Below are 24,843 nucleotides of genomic sequence, written 5' to 3' on the forward strand. Positions count from 1 at the left end.
AATCCTGAGGAGGGGGTGAACCAGACCCCCTTAAAACAGAAACAAAAGCAGGGGCACAAATGCAGCTCATTTATTCCATATTTGAGGGGAACCCCAAGAAGAAAAACCCCCAAAACAGAGCAGGAGTGAAAAAAACCCCCCCAAACTCCAGAGCGGGGAGAGGAACCGGGATGAGAACCCAAAAAATCGAGTGAGGGGAGCCGAGTGTGAGACCCCCACCCAAAATGGGGGTCCTGAAGCTGCCGCGGGAGGGGCTGGGGGGGTTTTTGGGGGGTTTTTGGGGTTTTTTGGGGGGTCACTGACGGACGTAGGGGAAGCTGAGCAGGAGCCCCTCGTAGCCCCCCACCCTGAGGGTCTCCAGCTGCAGCTCGGGGTTGCCGGCGGCCACGGGGCCGGTGCTGTAGCGCAGGGTGGCCACGCTGGGCAGGGAGGGGTCCTGGGGTTCTCTTTTGATGGAAAAAGGTTTGAGTTGGGTCCCGTGAGGGTTCAGCACCAGCAGGAATCGCTCGCTCTGGTCCCAGCGCCGCAGAACCGCGATGGCGGCGCCGGCGCTCACGGCCTGAGCCTCCCCCAGCAGCAGCGAGCGCTCGCGGGGCCGCAGCGACGACAGCGCCTGGCACAGCTCCAGAGCAGCGAGGGGCTGCAATTGGGGAGGGGTCAGGGGGGTCAGGAGGGGTCGGGGGGGCCAGGGGGGGTCGGGGGATCCCCAAAATGTGACCCCATTTGGGGGGGGGGGGCTGAGGAACCAGCGGGTGGCGTTGCCCTTTTAAAAATGTGTTACCCTTTTAAGGGTGCGTTGCCCTTTTAAGGGTGCATTGCCCTTTTAAGAGGGCACCATGTGGGGCCCACCCTATAAAGAAACTCCTGAATCCCCCCCAGACCCCGAAAATTATCCCCAAATCCCTCCCAGACCCCCAAAACCATCCCCCAAATCCCTCCCAGACCTTCAAAATCATCCTCAAAGCCACCCCAGACCCCAAAATTATCCCCAAATCCCTCCCAGACCTTCAAAATCACCCCAAGATTCTCCCCAGACTCTCAAAATTCCACCCCAGACCCCCAAAATTGTCCCAAATTTCCCTCCCAGATCCTCAAATCCCCCCCAAGACCCCCCAAATGCCCCGCCCCGAGATCGCCATAAAAGGCAGCAAAGCCACGCCCCTGATGGGCCACGCCCCATTAAGCCCCGCCCACCCCGAGTGTCAATCACAGCCTCAGGCCCCGCCCACCCCGAGTGTCAATCACAGCCTCAGGCCCCGCCCACCCCTAGTGTCAATCACAGCCTCAGGCCCCGCCCACCCCGAGTGTCAATCAGTCTCAGGCCCCGCCCACCCCCGAGTGTCAATCACAGCCTCAGGCCCCGCCCACCCCGAGTGTCAATCACAGCCTCAGGCTCCGCCCACCTCGGTGTCGTTCTCGCCGTTTTTGATTCCCTCGGCGATTTCCCACGGCATCGGCTCCAGCTGGGGCAAAACCCGCGGAAATTGGGTCAGGAGATCACCCCAAAACACCCCCAGCCCCCCAAAATCCCTCAAACCCCTCCCCAAACCCCAAAATCCCTCAAATCCCTCCCAAAACCCCTCCCCAGCACCCCAAAATCCCCCCCAAAACCGTCCCAGCCCCCCAAAACCCCCCCAAAACTGTCCCAGCTCCCAAAACCCCTCAAACCCCTCCCCAAAACCTCCCCAGCTCCCAAAACCCCTCCCCAAAACCCACCCCAACGCCCCAAACCCCCCAAAACCCCTCCCCAGCACCCCAAAAACCCTAAAACCCCTCCCCAAAACCCCCCAGCCCTCCAAAACCCCTCCCCAGCACCCCAAAAACCCTAAAACCCCTCCCCAAAACCCACCCCAACACCCCAAACCCCCCAAAATCCCTCAGACCCCTCCCCAAAACCCAGCTCCAGCCCCCCAAAATCCCCCAAACCCATCTCCAGCCCCCCAAAACCCATCTCCAGCCCCCCCAAAATCCCCCAAACCCATCTCCAGCCCCCCCAAACCCATCTCCAGCCCCCCCAAAATCCCCAAAACCCATCTCCAGCCCCCCCAAAATCCCCCAAATCCTGCCAGGACCCCCCGGATTCCCTTTCCCGGCACCTCCTCGTTGATGGGGCGCCTCTGCAGCAGCAGCTCGTCCCCGTAGCTCAGCACGGGGGTCCCGGGGAGCCCCCAGACCAGCAGCAGCTGCTGCAGCCGCAGTTTGGGGCTCACCCAGGTCTCCCATGGGGACCCCACCTGTGGGGACAGCGGCCGAGTCACCCCCGGGACCCCCAAAAGCTGCGTGGGTGCCCCAAAAAATGGGAGGGGGCTTTGGGGGTGGGGGTTTGGGGGGGAGTTGGGGGGTTCCAGGGGGGTTTAGGGGTGGGCTGGGGGGTCCCAGGGGGGTTTAGGGGTGGGCTGGGGGTGCCAGGGAGGGATTTTGGGGGTGGGCTGGGGGTCCCGGGGCGGATTTTGGGGGGGTCTAGGGGTGGTCTGGGGGGCCTGGGGGGTTTAGGGGTGGGCTGGGGGTGCCAAGGGGGGATTTTGGGGGGTTTAGGGGTGGGCTGGAGGTGCCAGGCGGGTTTACAGGAGGGCTGGGGGTGCCAGGGGGGGATTTTGGGGGGTTTAGGGGGAAGCTGGGGGGTCCCAGGGGGGTTTAGGGGAGGTCTGGGAGTGCCAGGGGGGGATTTTGGGGGGTTTAGGGGGAAGTTGGGGGGGTCCCAGGGGGGTTTAGGGGAGGGCTGGGGGTGCCAGGGGGGGATTTTGGGGTGCCAGGGAGGTTTTGGGGGATGCCAAGGAGGTTTTAGGGGTGCCAGGGAGGTTTTGGGGGTGCTACGGACGATTTTTGGAAATGCCTGAAAGTTTTTTGGGGGTTCCAGGCAAGTTTTTAGGGGTGCCAGGGAGGTTTTGGGGATGCCAGGGAGGTTTTCGGGATTGCAGGGAAGTTTTTGGGGGTGCCAAGGAGGTTTTTGGAGTGCCAGGGAGGTTTGGGGATGCCAGGCAGGTTTCTGGGGGTTCCAGGGGAGGTTTTGGGGGGTTCCAGGCAGATTTTGGGGGTTCCAGGCAGGTTTTTGGGGTTCCAGGCAGGTTTTTGGGGTTCCAAGCAGGTTTTTGGGGTGCCAGACTCACGCTCCAGCCCAGCCCCACGGAGGAGGAGTTGGGGGAGTTGAGGAAGCTGAGGAGGTCCCTGATGGCTCCTTCGGGGGATTCGGCCTCGGGTTTGGGCTCCAGGGGTCTCAGGAAGGGCCCCACCAGCAGCTGCGGCCCCTGGGGGTCCCGCGGAACCTTCCAGGGCTCCTCCAGCCGCGTGCCCCCCACCAGCACCCTGGAAACGGGACAGCGTCAGGGGAGCACCCCAAAAACGGGCAGGGGGATCAGGGAGCACCCCAAAAACGGGGGGGGGGGGGAGCAACCCCAGCACCCCAAAAACGGGCAGGGGGATCAGGGAGCACCCCAAAAACGGGGGGGGAGCAACCCCAGCACCCCAAAAAATGGTCAGGGGGATCAGGGAGCACCCCAAAAACGGGGGGGAGAGATCAGGGGAACGCCCCCAGCACCCCAAAAACTGAGAGGGGAGCAGGGCAGCACCCCAAAAAAGGCCAAGGATCAGGATAGTGCCCCCAGCACCCCAAAAATGGGGGGGGAGCAGTGGAGCACCCTAAAAATGGGGGTGGAGGAGCAGGGGAGCGCCCCCAACACCCAGAAAACAAGCAGGGGGATTGGGGAGCACCCCAAAAACGGGCAGGGGGATCAGGGAACACCCCAAAAACAGGCAGGGGGATCAAGGGAGCACCCCAAAAACGGGCAGGGGGATCAAGGGAGCACCCCAAAAATGGGGTTTGGAAGGAGCCCAAAGCAGGGGGGGGTCAGTGCTGGGATGGGGGGGAGCAGATTTGGGGGGGCTCAGTGAGTTTTGGGGGGGGGGGGGTCAGACCTGGCCACGCCGCTGGGGCTGGGCTGATGCTCCGTCAGGTTCCTCCACTGGGCCACCACATCGGGCTGGGGGGACATGGGGGGGTCACCCAGAGCCCCCCCAAACACTGGGGGGTCACCCAGAGCCCCCCAAAACCCCTCCCCAATTCATGGTGTGTCCCCCCCTCCCCTCACCGGCAGCTCCTCGATGCCGTCCAGGAAGATTCCAGCAATGTCCTCCTTCAGCCAATGGCTCAGGGCAGCCTGAGGGGGCACGGGGGGGGTCAGGGGGGGCTCCCCCAGCCCCCCACTCCCACCCCAGGGCTCCCCCAGCCCCCCACTCCCACCCCAGGGCCCCCCCAGACCCACCTGGACCTGCTGGTGCACGTCCTTGTCGTTGGCCGCAGCCCCCCAGACTTGATCCTCGGAGGGATTTGGGGTCAGGTCCACGATCACCTTCAGTGCTGGGGGAGGGGAGGGAAAATGGGGGGGTCAGGGCACCCCCAAACCCCCCCAGCATCACAGAACCCCCCCACAATTACTGGGGATCCCCCTCCAAACACCCAACCCTGAGAACCCCCAAATTCAGCCCCCACCCTGCCACATTCTCAGCCCTTTAATCCCCCCCCCATCCAATTCTGGGGGTGTCCCCCCCACTTCTGTGCCCCCACATTAAATTCCACGCTCCCCCTCCCCCAAATTTAGGCTCTCACCCCACTCTGCCTCCCCCCATCCATCATTTCACCCCAATTTTGGGGTTCCTCTCCACTGTATCCCCCCCCATCCCAGGTTTGGGGTCCCTCTCCCCAGTTTTGGGGTCCCTCTCCCCAGTTTTGGGGTCCCCCTCCCCAGTTTTGGGGTCTCACCTTCGCTCTTGGCCTCCTCCAGGAGGGCAGAGAAGTCCTGCATGGTGCCCAGGGCTGGGTCCAGCTCCTTCAGCGCGGGGATTTTGGCTCCTGGAGCTTTTGGGGGGTACAGGGGGCCCAGCACCACCCCCCCCATCTGCAGCTTGTCCCTCAGGTACCCCAAACGTTTCTCCACACCTGGAGGAGGAAAAAAGAAAGGGGCTGAACCCCAAATCTGACCCGACAGAGCAACCCCAACACCCCAAAATCCCCCCCTGAGATCCCAAAACTGACCCAGGGGTCCCAAAAAGTCCTCCCAGGATCCCACAGATCACCCCAGAGTTGGGGAAAGCTCCAAAATCCCCAAGATTTGGGGGCTCCCTCAGGTTTTGGGGAGCTCCAGAGATCCCAAAACTCCCCCAAAGTGGGGGGGATGCCCCCAAATTGCTGAGTCACTTCCCCCCCAGGCCATTTTAAGCAGGGATGGGGAGTCCTGTCTGATCCTGTGGCTGTTTTTGGGAATTCCTCCTGGGAATAAACCCCAGGACCCTCCTGACAGGTGCTGGGGGGCACTGAAATGAATCTCCCCCCAAAAAACCAGCCTTGGATTCCTTTTGGGGGTCCCTTAATGGGGCCTCCCCCCACTACAGGCTCCCAGGGGAGCCCCAAACCCTCCCGGGATCCCCCCAAAACTTTAAAAAACATCACAAACCTCCCCAAATCCCGGCTGGAGACTCCCTGAACTCCCTCTAGGGACCCCCAAACTTCCCAGGGCCACCACAGGACCCCTCAAACTTCTCAAGACCCCCCCAAACCCTTCACGGGACCAACCCCTCACCTTTCAGGTTCCCCCCGAAGGCTTTTGGGGGTGCTCTGTAGAGCGCCCCGAGCTCCCACCAGGCTTTGGAGGGCAGGGGCTGGCAGCGAGGGGCCTGGGCCACGATGGCAGCAGCGGCTCCCAACATCCCGAGCCAGCCCAGCCAAAACAGCACGAGCAGAACCATCCGGGCCCGGGCCCAGGGCGCCGTCCCGGCCTCCCTCAGCAGCTCCTCTTTGCCCAAGCCCGTGAATTTGGGGCTCCCCGAAGCTTCGGCTCCCCCTAAAGCCGCTTCTTCCTCTTCTTCGGGGGGGATTTTCATCACCAGCCCGTTCTTCTCGCTGCCCGGCTGCGATTCCGGGGGCGGGATGGGGTCGCGGTGGGGACGGGGCCGCTGCGGCTCCGCCTCGGCCGCCGCCATCGGCTCCTTCTCGGCCTCCAGCGCCGACAGCTCCAGATCCCGCGGCGGCGACTCGGGCTCCATCTGCCCGATAAATCACATCCCAAAATATTCAGGGATATCCCCCCCGCTGCCTCAGGGAACCCCAAAAGGGTTCGGGAGGGGTTGGACCTTCCCCCCCCCCCAAACGCCCTCAAGGGGGACTTTGAACCCCAACTTTGCCCCTTCAAGAGATCCCAAGGTGCGGCTCGCACCCCAAAACCTCTCCGGTATCCCCCTAAAATGCTCTTAGAAGAGGTTTCAAGCTCCTCTTGGGCATAAAAACCCCCGGGGGACCCCAAAACCGTCACAAGGGCCCCCAGAAGGCCCCGAAGTCTTTCAAGGTCTCGCGGCCTCCCCCAGCGCCTTCACGGGGCCCCTCCTTGAACACCCAAATCTGCCCTTGCAGGGGGATCTCGAGCCCCTCCCGCGCACTTCAGGAACCCCTGGGCACCCCGATATTCTCACGGGGAAGCCAAAATTTGCTGCCGCACCCCAGAAATTCCCCCCGGAGCCCCGCACCCCCTCAGGGCCGCCACTACCTCCGCGCGATCCTCGTGACGGGAGTGGGACGCCCGGCTCAGCCTTTTATACCCGGCCCAAGCCACGCCCACCCCGGCGGTGGCCACGCCCCCGGCGCCGCTGAGGCGCCCGGCCCGGGTGGATCAAAGGCCACGAGGCTGGGGGGGGGGAACCGGACACGGCCCGGGGCGAACGGGGCGGGACCGAGCCCCGGAGGGCGCATTTTGGAGTCTCTGACTCCCATCACGCTTCAGCGGGACGCCACTTATGGGGGGCGCGCCCGTTTTCTTCTCCCGGAGGGTTCTCGACACCCCCGTCCTTTTCGGGGTCCCCCCCATGCGCCGCCATTTTGCTGCACCCCCAAGCAGCCGCCATTTTGCTCTTAGGACGGTCTCTATTCATCTCCGCTGGGCGCCTCCATTTTGTTGTACCCCGGGGGTGCGCTATTTACGGAGTCCCCCATCCGGCGGCCCTCACGGGGCCTCCTCACCGGCAGCCGCGTAGGAAGATCCCCGGTGCCTCCTCCGGAGGTTTCCAGCCCTTTGTGGCGGGACAGGACGGCGCCACAATCACCCCGCTCCCACCTCCGCGCCCATAATGGTTCATCCCACAGCGCCCTCACGGTCCCGCCTAAACCTCAGCCAATCAGCGCCGCGCTCCGCCGGAAGTAGCCGAGCGCCGGAAGCGTCGCTATGGCAACGAGCGGAAGTCCCGCTCTCTCCCGGAAGTGGCGGCGCGGCCATGGGCGCCTCGAAGAAGCACCGGGAGCGCGGCGGGGCCGAGGCAGCCGAGGAGGCTCCGGGAGCGGCCGGGACGGGCGGAGGCGGCAGCGCGGGGCGGCCCCGCGAGCACCGCAAACATCGGCACCGCGGCGGGGAGCGGCGGGGGAAGCGCAGCCGCTCCCGGGGGGAGCGCGGGGGCTCCGGGGGAGGCTCCGGTTCCTCCCGGCGCGGAGGCCCTGAGGAGCCCGGGAGGAGCGGCCATGGCCGGGGAGGCTCCGAGAACGAGCGGAGAGCCAAGAGGGAGAGGAAGGAGGAGCGGGAGGAGCCCGGTGAGGGCGGGGGGGGATTTGGGGGGTGTTAAAGAGGATTTTGGGGGGCCTAAAGGAGAATTTTGGGGGTTAAAAGAGAATTTGGGGGGTTGAAGGGGATTCTGGGGGGGTTAAAGAAGAATTTTGGGGGGCTTAAAGGACAATTTCAGGGGGTTAAAGCGGATTTTAGGGGCTTAAATGAGAATTTTGTGGGGTTAAAGGGGAATTTTGGGGGGCTTAAAGATGATTTTGGGGGGTTAAAAGTGATTTTGAGGGGTTAAAGGAGAATTTCAGAGCATTAAAAGAGATTTGGGGGGTTAAAAGAGAATTTGGGGGGTTTAAAGGGGATTTTTTGGGGTTAAAGGGGAATTTTGTGGGGTTAAAAGGGAATTTTGGGGGGGTTAAAGCGGATTTTGAGGTTTTAAATGAGAATTTTGGGGGTATTAAAGGAGATTTTGGGGTCTCTGGTGCGGATTTTTGTGTTCCAGCACTTTAGGGAGCATCACTGCATCTCCCCCCCCAATTAATCGTTAATAATTCATTAATTACTTCTTTAGCAGCTCCTAAATCTACAGCAGCCGAATCCTCCTTGAGCGTGGAAGAAACCAAGTGAGACCCCTCGAGTTTCCCCCAAAAATCCCCCGAATTTGGGGTCCCCCCACCCCAAAAATCCCCCCTGGGACCCCTCCCCTGACCCCCTTCTCCCATTCCCAGTAAACTCCGCGCCAAACTGGGGCTCAAACCACTGGAAACCAGTGCGGTGAAGAAAGGTGAGCGGGAAAACCCAGATTTTGGGGTGTCTGGGGCTGATTTTGGGGTGTCTGGGGCTGGTTTTGGGGTGTTTGGGGCTGATTTTTGGGGTGTTTGGGGCTGATTTTGGGATTTTTGGGGCTGATTTTGGGGTGTTTGGGGTGTCTGGGGCTGATTTTGGGGTGTCTGGGGCTGAGTTTGGGGTTCTTGGGGCTGATTTTTGGGGTTCTTGGGGCTGATTTTTGGGGTTCTTGGGGCTGATTTTGGGGTTGTTGGGGCTGATTTTTGGGGCTGATTTTTGGGGCTGGTTTTGGGGCTGGTTCTTGGGGCTGATTTTGGGGTTCTTGGGGCTGATTTTGGGGTTCTTGGGGCTGATTTTGGGGTGTCTGGGGCTGAGTTTGGGGTGTCTGGGGCTGAGTTTGGGGTGTCTGGGGCTGGTTTTGGGGTGTTTGGGGCTGATTTTTGGGGCTGATTTTGGGGCTGATTTTGGGGCTGGTTTTGGGATGTTTGGGGTTAATTTTGGGATTAATTTTGGGGCTGATTTTGGGGAGTTCAGAGCTGATTTTTAGGGTGTTCAGGATTGATTTTGGGACTGATTTTGGGGTGTTCTGTGCTGATTTGGCCAATTTTAGGGCTGATTTTGGGGCCGATTTTGAGGTGTCCTGTGCTGATTTTGGGGCTGATTTAGGGGCCGATTTTGGGGCTAATTTTGCTGATTTTGGGGCCGATTTTGGGGCTGATTTTGGGGCTAATTTTGCCGACTTTGGGGCTGATTCTGGGGCTGATTTCGGGGTGTCCTGTTGTGATTTTGGGGCTGATTTTGGGGCTGATTTTGGGGTGTCCTGTGCTGATTTTGGGGCTGATTCTGGGGCTGATTTTGGGGTGTCCTGTTGTGATTTTGGGGCTGATTTTGGGGTGTCCTGTTGTGATTTTGGGGCTGATTTTGGGGCTGATTTTGGGGCTGATTTCGGGGTGTCCTGTTGTGATTTTGGGACTGATTTGGGGCTGATTTCGGGGTGTCCTGTTGTGATTTTGGGGCTGATTTTGGGGTGTCCTGTTGTGATTTTGGGGCTGATTTTGGGGCTGATTTTGGGGCTGATTTCGGGGTGTCCTGTTGTGATTTTGGGACTGATTTGGGGCTGATTTCGGGGTGTCCTGTTGTGATTCTGGGGCTGATTTTGGGGTGTCCTGTTGTGATTTTGGGGCTAATTTTGGGGCTGATTTTGGGGTGTCCTGTTGTGATTTTGGGGCTGATTTTGGGGCTGATTTTGGGGTTCTCCCCCCGGGCAGAGGCTGGCACCAAGGAGGACCCGGTGGCGGCCGAGGTGATCAATCCCCTGGCGCTGCGGCAGCGCGAGGAAATCCGCGAGAAACTGGCGGCGGCCAAGGAGAAACGGCTGCTGAACCAAAAACTGGGGTACGGGGGCTGGGAGGGGATTTGGGGGGCTTTGGGGGGTTGGGAGGGGCGTTGAGGGGGCTGGGATGGGATTTGGGGGGCTGGGAGAGGGTTTGGGGGGGCTGGGGTGGGATTTGAGGGGATTGGAGGGGCTTTGGGGGGGCTGGGAGGGAATTTGGGGGTCCTGGGATGAGGTTTGGGGGGCTGGGAGGGGCTTTGGGGGGCTGGGATGGGATTTGGGGGGATTGGAGGGGGCTGGGAGGGGGTTTCAGGGGTTTTGGGAGGGCTGAGAGGGGATTTGGGGGACTGGGAGGGGATTTGGGGGGCTGGGGTGGAGTTTGGGGGGATGGGAGGGGATTTGGGGGGCTTTGGGGGGGCTGAGATGAGGTTTGGGAGGCTGGGAGGGGATTTTGGGGGGGCTGGGAGGGGATTTGAGGGGGCTGGGAGGGGATGGGATGGGATTTGGGGGGCTGGGATGGGATTTGGAGGGGCTGGGAGGGGATTTGGGAAGGTTTTGGAGGGATTTTGGGGGGCTGGGAGGGGGTTTCAGGGGTTTTGGGGGGGCTGGGATGGGATTTGAGGGGATTTGGGGGGCTGGGAGGGGATTTTGGGGAAATTTGGGAGAGTTTTGGGGGGTCTGGAAGGAATTGTGGAATTCAAGGGTAGAATTTGGGGGGGCTGGGAGGGGTCTCAGGGGGAATTTGGGGGGCCAAGGTGGGATTTTGGGGCACCCAAAACATTTGTGGGGGTTGGAAAGATTTTGGGAGCCTTTGGGGGGATCTGGGAGGGGATTTTGGGGCAGAATTTGGAAATCCTAAAGAAATTTTTTAGGAGTATTGGAAAACTTGGATTCTTTGGGAAGCAGAGAAAGAATCCAGGAGGATTTTGGGGTTCAGGACAGATTTTAGGCGGTTTTGGGGACCCCAAAATTCTAATTTTTTACCCCAAAAAGGAAAGTGAAGACTCTGGGGGAGGAGGAGCCCTGGCTGGACGACGCGGCCGCGTGGATCGAGCGCAGCCGGGCGCTCCAGAGGGAGAAAGAACTGGCAGAAAAAAGGGTGGGAAAAGACCCCCAAATCCCAGGAAATCCTCAAATCCTGGGAAAACCAAAATCCCCCCCTGGTTTCAGTCAAAAAAAGGCATTTTTACCCCAATTTTTAGTGATTTTACAGCTAAAATTCTAATTTTTATGGGATTTTTGGGGGATTTTAACCTCCTATAAACCTGGTTTTGTCCAGGATTTTTGGGAGTTGTGGAGCTGCCAGAAAATTTATGTTAAATTTCAAGATTTTCCATCAAAACCTTCCTAAAACCTATAAAATTTAGGATTATTTTAGAGAAAAATCTAAAAAATTCGAGATTTTGGGTTTTAGATCTTTCCTTTAAAACGAATTTTTGAGTTAAAATGAGGAATTTTTGAGTCTGAAACTTAAATTATCTCTAAATTTTTAAACATTTTGAATTTCAATGTGATTTTTGGGCATATTCCTTCAAAAACCCCTAAAAACGATGATTTGACGCCTTCAATTTTGCGTCCCTGAGGTAAATTTTCCCCACGTGGTGCCAAAATCCCGAATTTTTACCCTAAAATCCCGATCCCACCCCGATTTTTAGGGATTTTGGGGTTGTTTGAGGACCGACCCCGATTTTTAACAACATTCTCAAAAAATTCCGGGAGAATTTCAGGAAGAACCCAACGAATCCGGAGCCGTTTGGGGCCGATTTTAACCCAAAAATTGAGATTTCAGCTGATTTTTTTCCCTTCAATAAAATCCCCCGGGTTCTTTTTTTTTTTGGGGGGGTGGGCTGGGGGTGTCCCCTGCTGTCCCCAAGTGTCCCCAGGTGTCCCCAAGTGTCCCCAGACTGGTTTGACTGGGAGCATTTGCAGGCCAAGCTGCTGGAGGAGATGGATCAGGAGTTCGGTGTCAGCCCCTTGGTGGAGGAGGAGTTCCTGCGGCGGCGGCGGGTGAGGGACATTGGGGACATTTGGGGACGTTTGGGGACATTTGGGGACATTTGGGGACATCTGGGGACAGGCCATGACCCCTCTGTCCCCCCCAGGAGCGTTACAGTGCCCGGGACCTGCAGGGGCTGACGGTGGAGCACGACCCGGCCTCGATCCCCGAGGGACAAACGCTGGTGCTGACCCTGAAGGACAGGGGTCAGTGGGGACATTGAGGACATTGGGGACATTGGGGACACTGGGGGACACTGGGGGACATTGGGGACACTGGGGGACACTGGGGGACACTGGGGACAGTGGGGACAGTGGGGGACATTGGGGTCACTGGGGACACTGGGGTCAGTGGGGTCAGTGGGGACACTGGGGGACACTGGGGGACACTGGGGGACACTGGGGACAGTGGGGGACACTGGGGACATTGGGGACATTGGGGGTCAGTGGGGACATTGGGGACATTGGAGGACATTGGGGACACTGGGGGGACATTGGGGACAGTGCGGGGACATTGGGGACATTGGGAGGGACACTGGGGGGACATTGGGGACACTGGGGACATTGGGGGGACGCTGGGGGACGTTAGGGGTCATTGGGGACACTGGGGGACATTGGGGACATTGGGGGGACATTGGGGACACTGGGGGACACTGGGGACATTGGGGACACGGGGGGGGGCAGTGACACTGGGCTGTCCCCAAGGGACACCGGGAGGGTTCCTGGGGTGTGCGGTGTCCTCATCCAGGATGTCCCCTCACTGTCCCCCTGTCTGTCCCCCTGTCTGTCCCCTCACTGTCCCCCTGTCTGTCCTGTCTGTCCCCCTGTCTGTCCTGTCTGTCCTGTCTGTCCCCTCGTGTCCCCCTGTCTGTCCCCATGTTCTTGTCTGTCCCCGTGTTTGTTTGTTGCTGTGTGTGTCTCTGTCTGTCCTATCCCTGTGTCCGTCTGTCCCCATGTCCGTCTGTCCCCGTGTCCCTGTGTCTGTCCCGTGTCCGTGTGTCCCCATGTCCCTGTGTCTGTCCCCATGTCCCTGTGTCTGTCCCGTGTCCGTGTGTCTGTCCGTGTGTCTGTCCGTGTGTCCGTGTGTCTGTCCCGTGTCCGTGTGTCTGTCCGTCTGTCCCTGTGTCTGTCCGTCTGTCCCTGTGTCTGTCCCCGTGTGTCCCTCTGTCTGTCCCCATGTCCCTGTGTCTGTCGGTGTGTCCCTGTGTCTGTCCCCGTGTGTCTGTCCGTGTGTCCGTGTGTCTGTCCCGTGTCCGTGTGTCTGTCCCGTGTCCGTGTGTCCGTGTGTCTGTCCCGTGTCCGTGTGTCTGTCGGTGTGTCTGTGTGTCTGTCTCGTGTCCGTGTGTCGGTGTGTCTGTCCCGTGTCTGTCCATGTGTCTGTCCCGTGTCTGTCCGTGTGTCTGTCCCGTGTCCGTGTGTCTGTCCCCATGTCCCTGTGTCTGTCCCCGTGTGTCTGTCCCGTGTCCGTGTATCTGTCCCCGTGTCCGTGTGTCCCGTGTCCGTGTGTCCGGTGTGTGCAGGTGTTCTGGAGTCGGGTGAGGACGTTCTGGAGCAGGTTGCGCTGGCGGCGGCTGCGCGGGCGCGGGAGGATCAGGAGCTGCGGCGGCGCCGCCCCGGCTACGACCCCTACAGCGAGCAGGAGCCGGGCTCCGCCCCTCAGGTACCACCATGTCGCAACATGTCGCGATAGGCCCCGCCCCCACCCACCCCCACCGGCCTCCTGTCGCGATATCCCGCGGGAACCGCGTGCCGCGCCGGCTGGGTCGTGATACCGGAGTCCTGGGCTGTGAGGAGTTACCGCGGGTTATGGAGGGCTCTATATCGCGATATAGCACAGGTTATGGAGGAGTCTATATCGCGATATAGCACAGGTTATGGAGGGCTCTATATCGCGATATAGCACAGGTCATGGAGGGCTCTATATCGCGATATAGCACAGGCAAAGTTTAACGATGCGCCGCTCTCTGGCCGTACCTCGCGCTGCGTCGCGACGCGCCGGCCGATATCGCGACACATCGCGACGTATCGAGACGCATCACGTTGTATCGCAATGCATCATGCCGTATCGCGCCGTATCGCGCCGTATCACGTTGTATCGCGCCGTATCGCGGTATATCGCGACGTATCACGATATATCACGCCCGTCCCGCAGGCGCCCGCGCTGCTGCCGCAGTACGACGAGCCGGCGCCGCGCCCCTCGTTCCGCCTGGGCCCGGGGGGGACGCAGGACGCGGGGGGGGACCCCCGGCCCGGGCCCCTCCCCCCCCCCGGCCCCGCCCCCCAGAGCCTGGAGCTGCCCCTCCCCCGCCTGGCCCCGGAGTACCTGAGCCCCGAGGAGATGGTGAGGGGGGGTGGGGGGGTTTGGGGGGGTCTGGGGGGATTTGGGGGGTCTGGGGGGATTTGTGGGAATTTTTCGGGGATTTTTGGGATTTTTTGGGGATTTTTGGGGGGATTTTTGGGGGATTTTTGGGGATTTTTTGGATTTTTTTTGGATTTTTGGGGAATTTTTGGGGGATTTTTGGGGTCTTTGGGGGGATTTGTGGGAATTTTGGGGGGGATTTGGGGGAATTTGGGGGGATTTGGGGTCTCTGGGGGGATTTGAGGGGATTTGTGGGAATTTTTTGGGAACTTTTGGGGGATTTTTTGGGGATTTTTTGGGGGATTTTTGGGGGATTTTTTTGGGCATTTTTGGGGTCGTTTGGGGGGGATTTGTGGGAATTTTGGGGGGATTTTTTGGGGATTTGGGGGGATTTCGGGTTATTTGAGGGGATTTGTGGGAATTTTTTGGGATCTTTGGGGATTTTTTGGGGATTTTTGGGGAATTTTTGGGGGATTTTTGGGGTTGTTTGGAGGGGATTTGTGGGAATTTTGGGGGGATTTGGGGTCTGGGGGGATTTGAGGCGATTTGGGGTCGTTTGGGGGGGATTTGTGGGAATTTTGGGGGGATTTTTTTGGGATTTGGGGGGATTTTTTGGGATTTGAGGGAGATTTTGGGGGGATTTGAGTCCACTGGGGGCAATTTGGGGGGGATTTGTGGGAATTTTAGGGGATTTGAAGGGGAATTTGAGGGGATTTTGGGGAGATTTTGGGGAGATTGGGACGTTTTGGGGTCCCCCCAGGCGGTGACGTTCCGGAAAACGCGGCGCCGCGTTCGGAAACTGCGGAAAAAGGAGAAACCCCTCAAGGCCGACGATCTCCTGGCGCTGGCCCCGGGCGACACCCAGGGGGATTTCGGCTCCAGGTGGGGCTGGGGGGGATTTGGGGGAAATTTGGGGGGTCCTGGAGGGGGTTTGAGGGGTCCTGGGGGGGATTTGGGGGGTCCTGGGGGGGATTTGGGGGGTCCTGGGTGGGATTTGGGGGGTCCTGGAGGGAGATTTGGGGGATCCTGGAGGGGATTTGGGGGATCCTGGGTGGGATTTGGGGGGTCCTGGGGGGGATTTGGGGGGATCTGGGTGGGATTTGGGGGGTCCTGGGGAGGATTTGGGGGGTCCTGGGGAGGATTTGGGGGGATCTGGGGGGGATTTGGGGGGTCCTGGGAAGGACTTGGGGGGTCTTGGGGAGATTTTGGGGGGAATTCTGCAGAATTTGGGTCTTACTAAGGCTCACCTGGGAGGGGTCTTGGGTGTCCTGTTTGGGGTTCAATCCCCCAAAATCCCCCCAAATCCCCCCAAATCCCCCTAAACCCCCCAAATCCCATCAAATCCCCCCGAAATCCCCTCTAAATCCCCCCAAATCCCCCCTAAATCCCCCCAAATCCCCCCAGGTCGCGGGGCCGAGGCCGGCGGGTGCAGGAGGATGAGGAAGGGGCCGGGGGGGACCCTGAAAACGCCTCCAGCCCCCCCGAGGGGACCCCCCAGGCCCCGCTGCCCTCGGACGACACCCGCACGGAAAACATGGAAATCAGCAGTGACGGTGGGAAAGGGGGACTGGGGGGGTTTATGGGATTTGGGGGGGTTTGGGGGGATTTAAGGGAATTTGGGTAGGATTTTATGGGATTTGGGAAGGATTTTATGGGATTTGGGAAGGATTTTATGGGATTTACGGGGGATTTTATTGGATTTGGGGGGATTTTATTTGACTTGGGGGGGATTTTATGGGATTTGGGGGGGTTTCATAGGATTTGAGGGGGATTTTATGGGATTTGGGGGGATTTGATGGGATTTGGGGAGGATTTGACAGGATTTGGGGAGGATTTTATGGGATTTGGGGGGGATTTTATGGGGTTTGGGAGGATTTGGGGGGGTTTGGGGGGGATTTTATGGGATTTGGGGGAGTTTTAGGGCATTTTGGACAAGTTTAGGGAGGCTGAGAGGGTTTTTTGGTGGATTTAGGAGATTTGGGGGAGTTTTAGGGTGACTGAGAAAGATTTTTGGGATGTTTTTATGGGATTTTGGGGTTCCCCCAACCCCAATTTTCCCCCCAGAGGAGCCGGGACCCCCCCGGCCCTGGAGGAAGATGAGGCAGAGAAAGGATTTGGGGATTTGGAGGAGTTCAGAGCGATTTGGGGATGGCTTTAGGGGTTTGGAGGGGATTTTTGGGGGTATTTTTGGGGATTTTGGGGTTCCCCTGACCCCGATGTGCCCCCCAGAGGAGGCAGCGGCCCCCGGGACCCCCCCGGCCCTGGAGGAAGATGAGGCAGAGCAGGAGCTGCAGCAGCAGCTGGAGCGGGGCCGGCGCCTGCGGCAGCTGCGGGAGCTGCGCGAGGGAGGGGGAGAGAAGGTGAAAAACACCCCAAAAACATCCCAAAAACACCCTGAAACCACCCCAAAACCACCCATAAACCACCCCAAAAACACTCCAAAAACACCCCAAAAAGCCTCCAAAAACACCCCAAAAACCCACCCCAAAACCCACCCAAAAACACCCCAAAAAAACCACCCCAAAAGCACCCCAGAACCACCCCACAAACCACCCCAAAACCACCCTCAAAAACACCCCAAAACCAACCTGAAAGCCACCCCAAAAAACACCCCAAAACCACCTCAAAACCACCCCAAAAACACCCCAAAAATCACTCCAAAAGTCACCCCAAAAACACCCCAAAACTACCCCAAAAGCACCTCAAAAGCACTCCAAAAACCACCCCAAAACCACCCCAAAAATCACCCCAAAAACCACCCCAAAAACCACCCCAAAACCACTCCAGAACTATCCCAAAAATCACCCAAAAACCACCCCAAAAATCATCCCAAAAAGCCTCCCCAAAAACACCCCCAAAACACCCAAAAACTACCCCAAAAATACCTCAAAACCACTCCAAAAACCCACCCCAAAACTACCCGAAAATCACCCCAAAAATTACCCCAAAACCACCCCAAAACCCACCCTAAAAACCACTCCAAAACCACCCCAAAAACCCCTCTGGGCAGTGCCCCAAAATCCCCCAAAATCTGCCCTGCAGGACCCCAAAATTCCCCAAATCCCCCAAAATTTCCACTACAAGACCCCAAAATTCCCCATAATGCCCCCAAATCCCCCAAATCCTCACTGCAGCACCCAAAAATTCCCAATAACACCCCCAAATCCCCCAAAACTTCCACTGCAGGACCCCAAAATTCCCCTTGGCATCCCAAAATCTCCACTGCAGGACCCCAAAATTCCCAATAACGCCCCCAAATCCCCCAAAATCTCTGCTGCAGGACCCCAAAATCCCCATAATGCTCCCAAATCCCCCAAAATCCTCCCTGCAGCACCCAAGAATTCCCTGTAGCACCCCAAAATCCTCTCTAAAGGACCCCAAAATTCTCCATAACACCCCAAAATCCCCCAAAATCCCCTGTGGCACCCCAAAATTCCCCATAACACCCCCAAATCCCCCAAAACTTCCACTGCAAGACCCCAAAATTCCCCTTGGCATCCCAAAATCTCCACTGCAGGACCCCAAAATCCCCAATAACGCCCTCAAATCCCCCAAAATCTCCCCTGCAGCACCCCAAAATCCCCAATAACGCCTTCAAATCCCCCAAAATCTCCACTGCAGGACCCCAAAATTCCCAATAACGCCTTCAAATCCCCCAAAATCTCTGCTGCAGGACCCCAAAATTCCCCAAATCCCCCCCAAACCCCCCTTGGCACCCCCAAAACCTCTCCCAAACCCCCCCAACCCCCACCCCCTTCCCTGGGACGACCCCAAAAAGGGAATTCTGAGATGAAACAACCCCAAACTGGGGGGTCCCTGTGACTCCTCCTCCTCCTCCTCCTCCTCCCCCAGGTGCTGGAGCTGCTCCGGGGGGGCTCTGGGGGGGTCCCGGGGGGGCCGGACCCCCGGGCCGGGGGCAGCAGCATCGTCTTCAACGCCACCTCGGAATTCTGCCGGACCCTGGGAGAGATCCCGACCTACGGCCTGGCCGGGAACCGCGAGGAGCAGGAGGAGCTCATGGTCAGGGGGGGTTTGGGGGGGATTTGGGGGGGATTTGGGGGGGTTGGAGGGGATTTAGGGGGTTTGGGGGGGATTTTGGAGAGTTTGGGGGGGATTTGGGGGGGTTGGAGGGGATTTAGGGGGTTTGGGGGGGATTTTGGAGAGTTTGGGGGGGATTTGGGGGGGTTGGAGGGGGTTTGGTGGGGATTTGAGGGGATTTGGGGGGGAGTTTGGGGGGATTTGGGAAGGTTGGGGGGATTTGGGGAGGATTTGGGGGGATTGGAGGGGGTCGGGGGGGGATTTGGGGGAGTTTGGGGGGGATTGGAGGAGATTTGGAGGTGATTTGGGGGGGGTTGGAGGGGATCTGGAGGGGATTTGGGGAGTGGTTCTGGAGATTTGGGGGAATTTGGGGGAGTTTGGAGGAGATTTGGAGGGGTTGGAGGGGATTTGGGGGGGGTTTGGGGGGGATTTGAGGGGTGATCCTGGAGATTTGGGGGAGGTTGGGGGGGATTTTGGGTGAGTTTGGGGGGGGGTTTGGTGGGGATTGGAGGGGATCTGGAGGGGATTTGGGGGGGATTTGGGGGGTTGGAGGGGATTTGGGGGAGTTTGGGCGAGATTGGAGGGGATCTGGGGGGGATTTGGGGGGCGGTTCTAGAGATTTGGGGAGGATTTGGGGGAATTTTGGGGGGGGTTGAGGGGGTTGGAAGAGATTTGGGGGGCTTGGGGGGGTTGGAGGGGATTTGGGGGGGTTGGAGGGGGTTTGGGGAGGATTTGGGGGGGGTTGGAGGGGATTTGGGGGGGTTGGAGGGGGTTTGGGGGGATTTGGGGGCTTTGGAAAGGATTTGGGGGGAGTTTGGAGGGGATTTGGGGGGATTTCGGGGAAATTCAGGGGTGGTTTGAAGAGGATTTTGTGGAGTTTGGGGGGATTTGAAGGAGTTCAGGGAGGATTTGGGGGATTTTTGAGAGTTCAGGGATGATTTGAGGAGGATTTGAGGGATTTTGGGGAGTTCAGGGAAGGTTTGGGGCGTGTGAAGGTGATGGAGGAGTGGATTTGGGGTGGGAATGGGGGAATTTGGGGGGAATTTTTTCTCCCCATGTTTGTCCCTTCCGTGTCCCCAACGTCCCCAACGATGTCCCCAACGTCCCCAACGCTGTCCCCAATGTCCCCAACGCTGTCCCCAGGCCCTGGAGCGCGCCGGCCGCCCGGCGTCACCCCCGGAGCCCCCGGATTCGGAGGGGGAGGAGAACGTGGGGTGGAGCAGTGTCAACCTGGCCGAGGAGCGGCAGCACCAGGATGTGAGACCCCAAAAACGGGGAGAAACACCCCAAAAACGGGCTGGGGGACCCCAAAAACGGGCTGGGGGACCCCAAAAATGGGGTGGGGGACCCCAAAAATGGGGGGAAACACCCCAAAAACGGGCTGGGGGACCCCAAAAATGGGGTGGGGGTCCTCAAAAATGGGATAAGGGATCTCAAAAATGGGATGAGGGACCCAAAAAATGGATGGGGGACCCCAAAAATGAGATAAAGGATCTCAAAAATGGGATGGGGACCCCAAAAATGGGATGTGGGACCCCAAAATTGGGGAGGAAGCTGAAGATTTGGGGCCGAAACGGCCGCGCTTTTAAGAAAAGGGAGGAGCTGCAAAAATGGGACCCCAAAACGGGGTCACCTCAAACCCAGCTCCTTTTGGGGGGGTTCAGGGGGGTTTTTTGGGGTGCCCCCGATTTTTGGGGTCCCCCCTGAGCCCCTTTTCCTGCAGTTCTCGGCCTCGTCTACCACGATCCTGGACGAGGAGCCCATCGTGAACCGGGGGCTGGCGGCGGCGCTGCTGCTGTGCCAGAACAAAGGTGGGGATTGGGAATTTGGGGGGATTTGGGGGGGCTCAGGGGGGATTTGGGGGGGATTTGGGGGGATTGGGGAGGATTTGTGGGGCTTTGGGGGGGCTCAGGGGGGATTTGGGGGGGATTTGGGGGGCTTTGGGGGGGCTCAGGAGGGATTTGGGGGGGCTCAGGGGGGATTGGGGGGGATTTGGGGGGGCTCAGGAGGGATTTGGGGGGAATTTGGGGGGGTTTTGGGGGGATTTGCGGGGGCTCAGGGGAGATTTGGGGGGGGTTGGGGGGATTTGGGGGACTTTGGGGGGTTTGGGGGGGCTCAGGGGGGATTTGGGGGGATCTGGGGACGTTTGGGGGAGACTCGAGGGGATTTGGGGACATTTGGAGACCTTTGGGGGTCATTTGTGGACTTTGGGGGGGATTTGGGGACATTTGGGGTGGATTTGGGGTCCCTGAGGTGTTTTTGGGGTGTTTTTGGGGTCTCTGAGGTGTTTTTGGGGTGTTTTTGGGGTCCCTGAGGTGTTTTTGGGGTCCCCTCCCCAGGGCTGTTGGAGACCACGGTGCAGAAAGTGGCGCGAGTGAAAGCCCCGAACAAATCCCTGCCCTCGGCCGTGTACTGCATCGAGGACAAGATGTGAGTGTCACCTGTCACCTGTGTCACACCTGGGTGTCACCTGTGTCACCTGTCACCTGTGTCACCTGTGTCACCTGGGTGTCACCTGTGTCACCTGGGTGTCACCTGTGTCACCTGTGTCACCTGTCACCTCTGTGTCACCTGTGTCACCTGTGTCACCTGTGTCACCTGTGTGTCACCTGTTGTCACCTGGGTGTCACCTGGGTGTCACCTGTGTGTGTCACCTGTGTCACCTCTGTGTGTGTCACCTGTGTGTGTCACCTGTGTCACACCTGTGTGTCACCTGTGTCACCTCTGTGTGTGTCACCTGTGTCACCTGGGTGTCACCTGGGTGTCACCTGTGTCACCGGTGTCACCGGTGTCACCTGCGTCACCGATCACCTGTGTGTCCCCAATGTCACCTGGCTGTCACCGGTGTCATCTCTTGCATTACCCGCCGTGTCACCCTGAGCCTCCCGATGTCCCCATGTCCCCCCCAATGTCCCCAATGTCCCCCCGCTGTGTCCCTGCTATCCCCCCATGTCCCCAATGCCCCACCCAATGTCCCCAATGTCCCCTCAATGTCCCCCTGCTGTGTCCCTGCTGTCCCCCCATGTCCCCAATGTCCCCCCAGTGTCCCTCCCAATGTCCCTGTGGTCCCCAATGTCCCCCCACAATGTCCTCACTGCTCCCCCCAATGTCCCCTCAATGTCCCCAATGTCCCTCCACGATGTCCCCACTGCCCCACCCAATGTCCCCAGTGTCCCCAATGCCCCCCCAATGTCCCCGATGTCTCCCACAATGTCCCCCCCCAAATGTCCCCACTGCCCCCCCCGGTGTCCCCAGTGCCCCCCTCAATGTCCCTGCTGTCCCCGATGTCCCCGCTGTCCCCAGTGCCATCCCCCGATGTCCCTGCTGTCCCCAGTGCCACCCCCCGATGTCCCCGCTGTCCCCGCTGTCCCCAGTGCCACCCCCTGATGTCCCCACTGTCCCCAGTGCCACCCCCTGATGTCCCCACTGTCCCCAGTGCCACCCCCTGATGTCCCCAATGTCCCCAGGGCCATCGATGACAAGTACAGTCGCCGTGAGGAGTTCCGGGGTTTCACGCAGGATTTCAAGGAGAAGGAGGGGTACAGGCCCGACGTCAAGATCGAGTACGTGGACGAGACCGGCCGCAAGCTCACCCCCAAGGAGGTGACGTGTCCCCAAGTGTCCCCAAATGTCCCCAAATCCCCCTGTCCCCAAATGTCCCCTGTCCCCAAATGTTCCCTGTCCCCAAATCCCGGTGTCACCAAATCCCGGTGTCACCAACACCCCCCCTGGTGTCAGCAAACTCACCCCCAAGGAGGTGACGTGTCCCCAAGTGTCCCCAAGTGTCCCCAAATGTCCCCAAATGTCCCCTGGTGTCACCAAACCCCCCCCAGTGTCACCAAACCTCCACCGGTGTCATCAAACCTCCCCTGGTGTCACCAAGCTCACCCCCAAGGAGGTGACGTGTCCCCAAATGTCCCCAAATCCCCCTGTCCCCAAATCCCTAAATCCCAATGTCACCAAATCCCCCTGGTGTCAGCAAGCTCACCCCCAAGGAGGTGACGTGTCCCCAAGTGTCCCCTGTCCCCAAATGTCCCCTGTCACCAAATCTCCCCTGGTGTCCCCAACACCCCCCTGGTGTCCCCAAATCCCCCTGTCCCCAAATCCCGGTGTCACCAACACCCCCAGTGTCACCAAATCCTGCTGTCCCCAAATCCCCCCTGGTGTCACCAAACCTCCCCTGGTGTTACCCCCAAAATGTCCCAAATATCCCCCAAAATGTCCCCAAAACGTCCCCTAAGTGTCCCCAAGGTCCCCAAAATGTCCCCAAAACGTCCCCTAAGTGTCCCCAAGGTCCCCAAAATGTCCCCAAAACGTTCGCTAAGTGTCCCCAAGGTCCCCAAAATGTCCCCAATATCCCCAGAGTGTCCCCAAAGTGTCCCCAAGGTGTCCCCAAGGTGTCCCCAAGGTCCCCTGTGCTGTCCCCAGGCGTTCCGGCAGCTCTCCCACCGCTTCCATGGGAAGGGCTCGGGGAAGATGAAGACGGAGCGGAGGATGAAGAAACTGGACGAGGAGGCGGTGAGGGGATGGGGGGATTGGGGGATTTGGGGAATTTTGGGGGATTTTGGGGAATTTTGGGAGGATTTTGGGGAATTTTAGGGGAATTTTGGTGGATTTTGGGAGATTTTGGGGGATTTTGGGGGAATTTTGGGGGATTTTAGGGACCCCCCTGTGTTCCCCTTGGGGTCCTCACTCTGATTTTGGAGACCTCAAACCCCAATTTTGGGGACCTTTAACCCCAATTTTGGGGACTCAAACCCCAATTTTGGGGATCTTTAACCCCAATTTTGGGGACCTTTAACCCCAATTTTGGGGACCTTTAACCTCAATTTTGGGGACTCAAACCCCAATTTTGGAGACCTCAAACCCCAATTTTGGAGACCTCAAACCCCAATTTTGGGGACCTGGAACCCCAATTTTGGGATCTCCAAGTGGTTTTTGGGATGCAGCTCCAGCTGGGAACGGGATGGGGGCGTTTCCCTTGGGTTTTTGGGGTGAATTCCCAGAATTTTTAGGGTCTCCCCGATTTTTGGGGTCCCCCCTTTGATTTTGGGGAGCCACCCTTGGGACGGGGGGGTGAAACCAGGGGGGTTTTCCTTTGGGATTTTGGGAATTCTTGGGGTTTTTTCTCAGGAATTCTCGGGGTTTTTTGGGGGGGATTTTGGGGGTTTTTTGGGGGGGATTCTCGGGGTTTTTTGGGGGGGATTCTTGGGGTTCTTTTGGGGGAATTCTCGAGTTTTTTTGGGGGGATTCTCAGGGTTTTTTCTCAGGAATTCTCGGGGTTTTTTCGGGGGGATTTTGGGGGTTTTTTGGGGGGGATTCTCGGGAATTCCCAGGGTTTTTGGGGGGGGATTTTCGGGGTTTTTTGGGGGGATTTTGGGTTTTTTTGGGGGGATTCTCAGGGTTTTTTCTCAGGAATTCTGGGGTTTTTTGGGGGGGGATTTTCAGGGTTTTTTGGGGGGATTCTCGGGGTTTTTTGGGGGGATTCTTGGGGTTTTTTTGGGGGAATTCTCGAGTTTTTTTGGGGGGATTCTCAGGGTTTTTTCTCAGGAATTCTCGGGGTTTTTTCGGGGGGATTTTTGGGGTTTTTTTTGGGGGATTCTCGGGGTTTTTGGGCCCCCCCTGATTTTGGGGTCCCCCCCCGTTTTTGGGGTGCAGCTGCTGAAGAAGATGAGCTCCAGTGACACCCCCCTGGGCACGGTGGCGCTGCTGCAGGAGAAGCAGCGCGCCCAGAAAACGCCGTACATCGTCCTGAGCGGCTCCGGCAAGAGCATGAACGCGTGAGACTGGGGGAACTGGGAGCACTGGGACGGACTGGGAGGGGGTCTGAGGGGCACTGGGAGCACTGGGATGGACTGGGAGGGACTGGGAGGGGATCTGAGGGGCACTGGGAGCACTGGGATGGACTGGGACGGACTGGGAGGGGATCTGAGGGGAACTAGGAGCACTGGGACGGACTGGGAGGGGATTTGGAGGGACTGGGAGGAGATTTAGGGACACTGGGAGGGACTGGGAGAACTGGGGGGCACTGGGAGGGGATCTGGGAGGGACTGGGAGGAGATTTAGGGACACTGGGAGGGACTGGGAACACTGGGAGTGGGTTTGGGGACACTGGGAGGGGATCTCGGGGACACTGGGAGGAACTGGGGAAGGAACTGGGAGCACTGGGAGGGACTGGGAGGAGATTTAGGGACACTGGGAGGGAACTGGGACCACTGGGAGGGACTGGGAGGGGATTTGGGGACGCTGGGAGGGACTGGGGAAGGAACTTGGACTGGGAGGGACTGGGACAAACTGGGAGGGAATCTTGTTACTGGTTTGGGGTTACTGGGATGGGCCGGGGAAGGAACTGGGAGCACTGGGAGGAGATTTGGGGACACTGGGAAGGAACTGGGAGCACTGGGAGGGGATCTGGGGACATTGGGGGGCACTGGGAAGGAACTGGGAGCACTGGGACATTGATCCCCCTTTTCTCTTCCAGGAACACCATCACCAAATGAGGGGCGTGGGGACACCGTAGGGACACCCTGGGGACACCCCTGGACAGTGGGGACACCCTGGGGACACCTGGGGACACCCTGGGGACACCCCTGGACATTGGGGACACCCCTGGACACCCCCGGGGACATTCCTGGATACCTGGGGACACCTTTGGGATATTGTGGGACCCCCTGGGGACACCCAGGGACCCCTTTGGGACCCCCTGGGGACACCCCTGGACATTGGGGACCCCCTGGGGACGCCCCTGTCCCCCCTCCCCGCCCCTGGGGACAATAAAATTCTCCGCAGTCGCTTTTGTGTCC

At 59.0% G+C, this 24,843-nt stretch overlaps 2 protein-coding genes across 2 annotated transcripts; one reads left to right on the forward strand and one right to left on the reverse strand.

Annotated features, from left to right (window-relative positions):
* Positions 1-257: 257 nt before the first annotated feature.
* On the reverse strand, positions 258-6,036 carry LOC131574284 (4F2 cell-surface antigen heavy chain-like). Its single transcript, XM_058828724.1, has 9 exons — positions 5,574-6,036; positions 4,757-4,933; positions 4,260-4,354; positions 4,086-4,154; positions 3,913-3,977; positions 3,108-3,303; positions 2,097-2,234; positions 1,404-1,463; positions 258-640 (listed from the first exon to the last, which is right to left on the reverse strand). Exons 1-9 carry the CDS (start codon positions 6,034-6,036, stop codon positions 296-298), a joined length of 1,608 nt encoding a protein of 535 aa, XP_058684707.1. The 3' UTR covers positions 258-295.
* Positions 6,037-6,681: 645 nt separating this feature from the next.
* LOC131574283 (U4/U6.U5 tri-snRNP-associated protein 1-like) lies at positions 6,682-24,831 on the forward strand. The gene is made up of 21 exons (XM_058828723.1): positions 6,682-7,564; positions 8,101-8,152; positions 8,258-8,313; positions 9,584-9,710; positions 10,642-10,747; positions 11,578-11,655; positions 11,751-11,850; positions 13,164-13,303; positions 13,796-13,984; positions 14,763-14,884; positions 15,407-15,555; positions 16,232-16,362; positions 17,855-18,022; positions 19,184-19,297; positions 19,764-19,851; positions 20,380-20,470; positions 21,508-21,643; positions 22,469-22,558; positions 23,699-23,820; positions 24,522-24,556; positions 24,588-24,831. The coding sequence occupies exons 1-20, from the start codon at positions 7,111-7,113 to the stop codon at positions 24,538-24,540; spliced, it is 2,532 nt and encodes an 843-aa protein (XP_058684706.1). The 5' UTR covers positions 6,682-7,110; the 3' UTR covers positions 24,541-24,556; positions 24,588-24,831.
* The last annotated feature ends 12 nt before the right edge of the window (positions 24,832-24,843 follow it).

The sequence above is a fragment of the Poecile atricapillus genome, unplaced genomic scaffold (assembly GCF_030490865.1).
Source record: "Poecile atricapillus isolate bPoeAtr1 unplaced genomic scaffold, bPoeAtr1.hap1 scaffold_212, whole genome shotgun sequence".
Taxonomy (NCBI): domain Eukaryota; kingdom Metazoa; phylum Chordata; class Aves; order Passeriformes; family Paridae; genus Poecile; species Poecile atricapillus.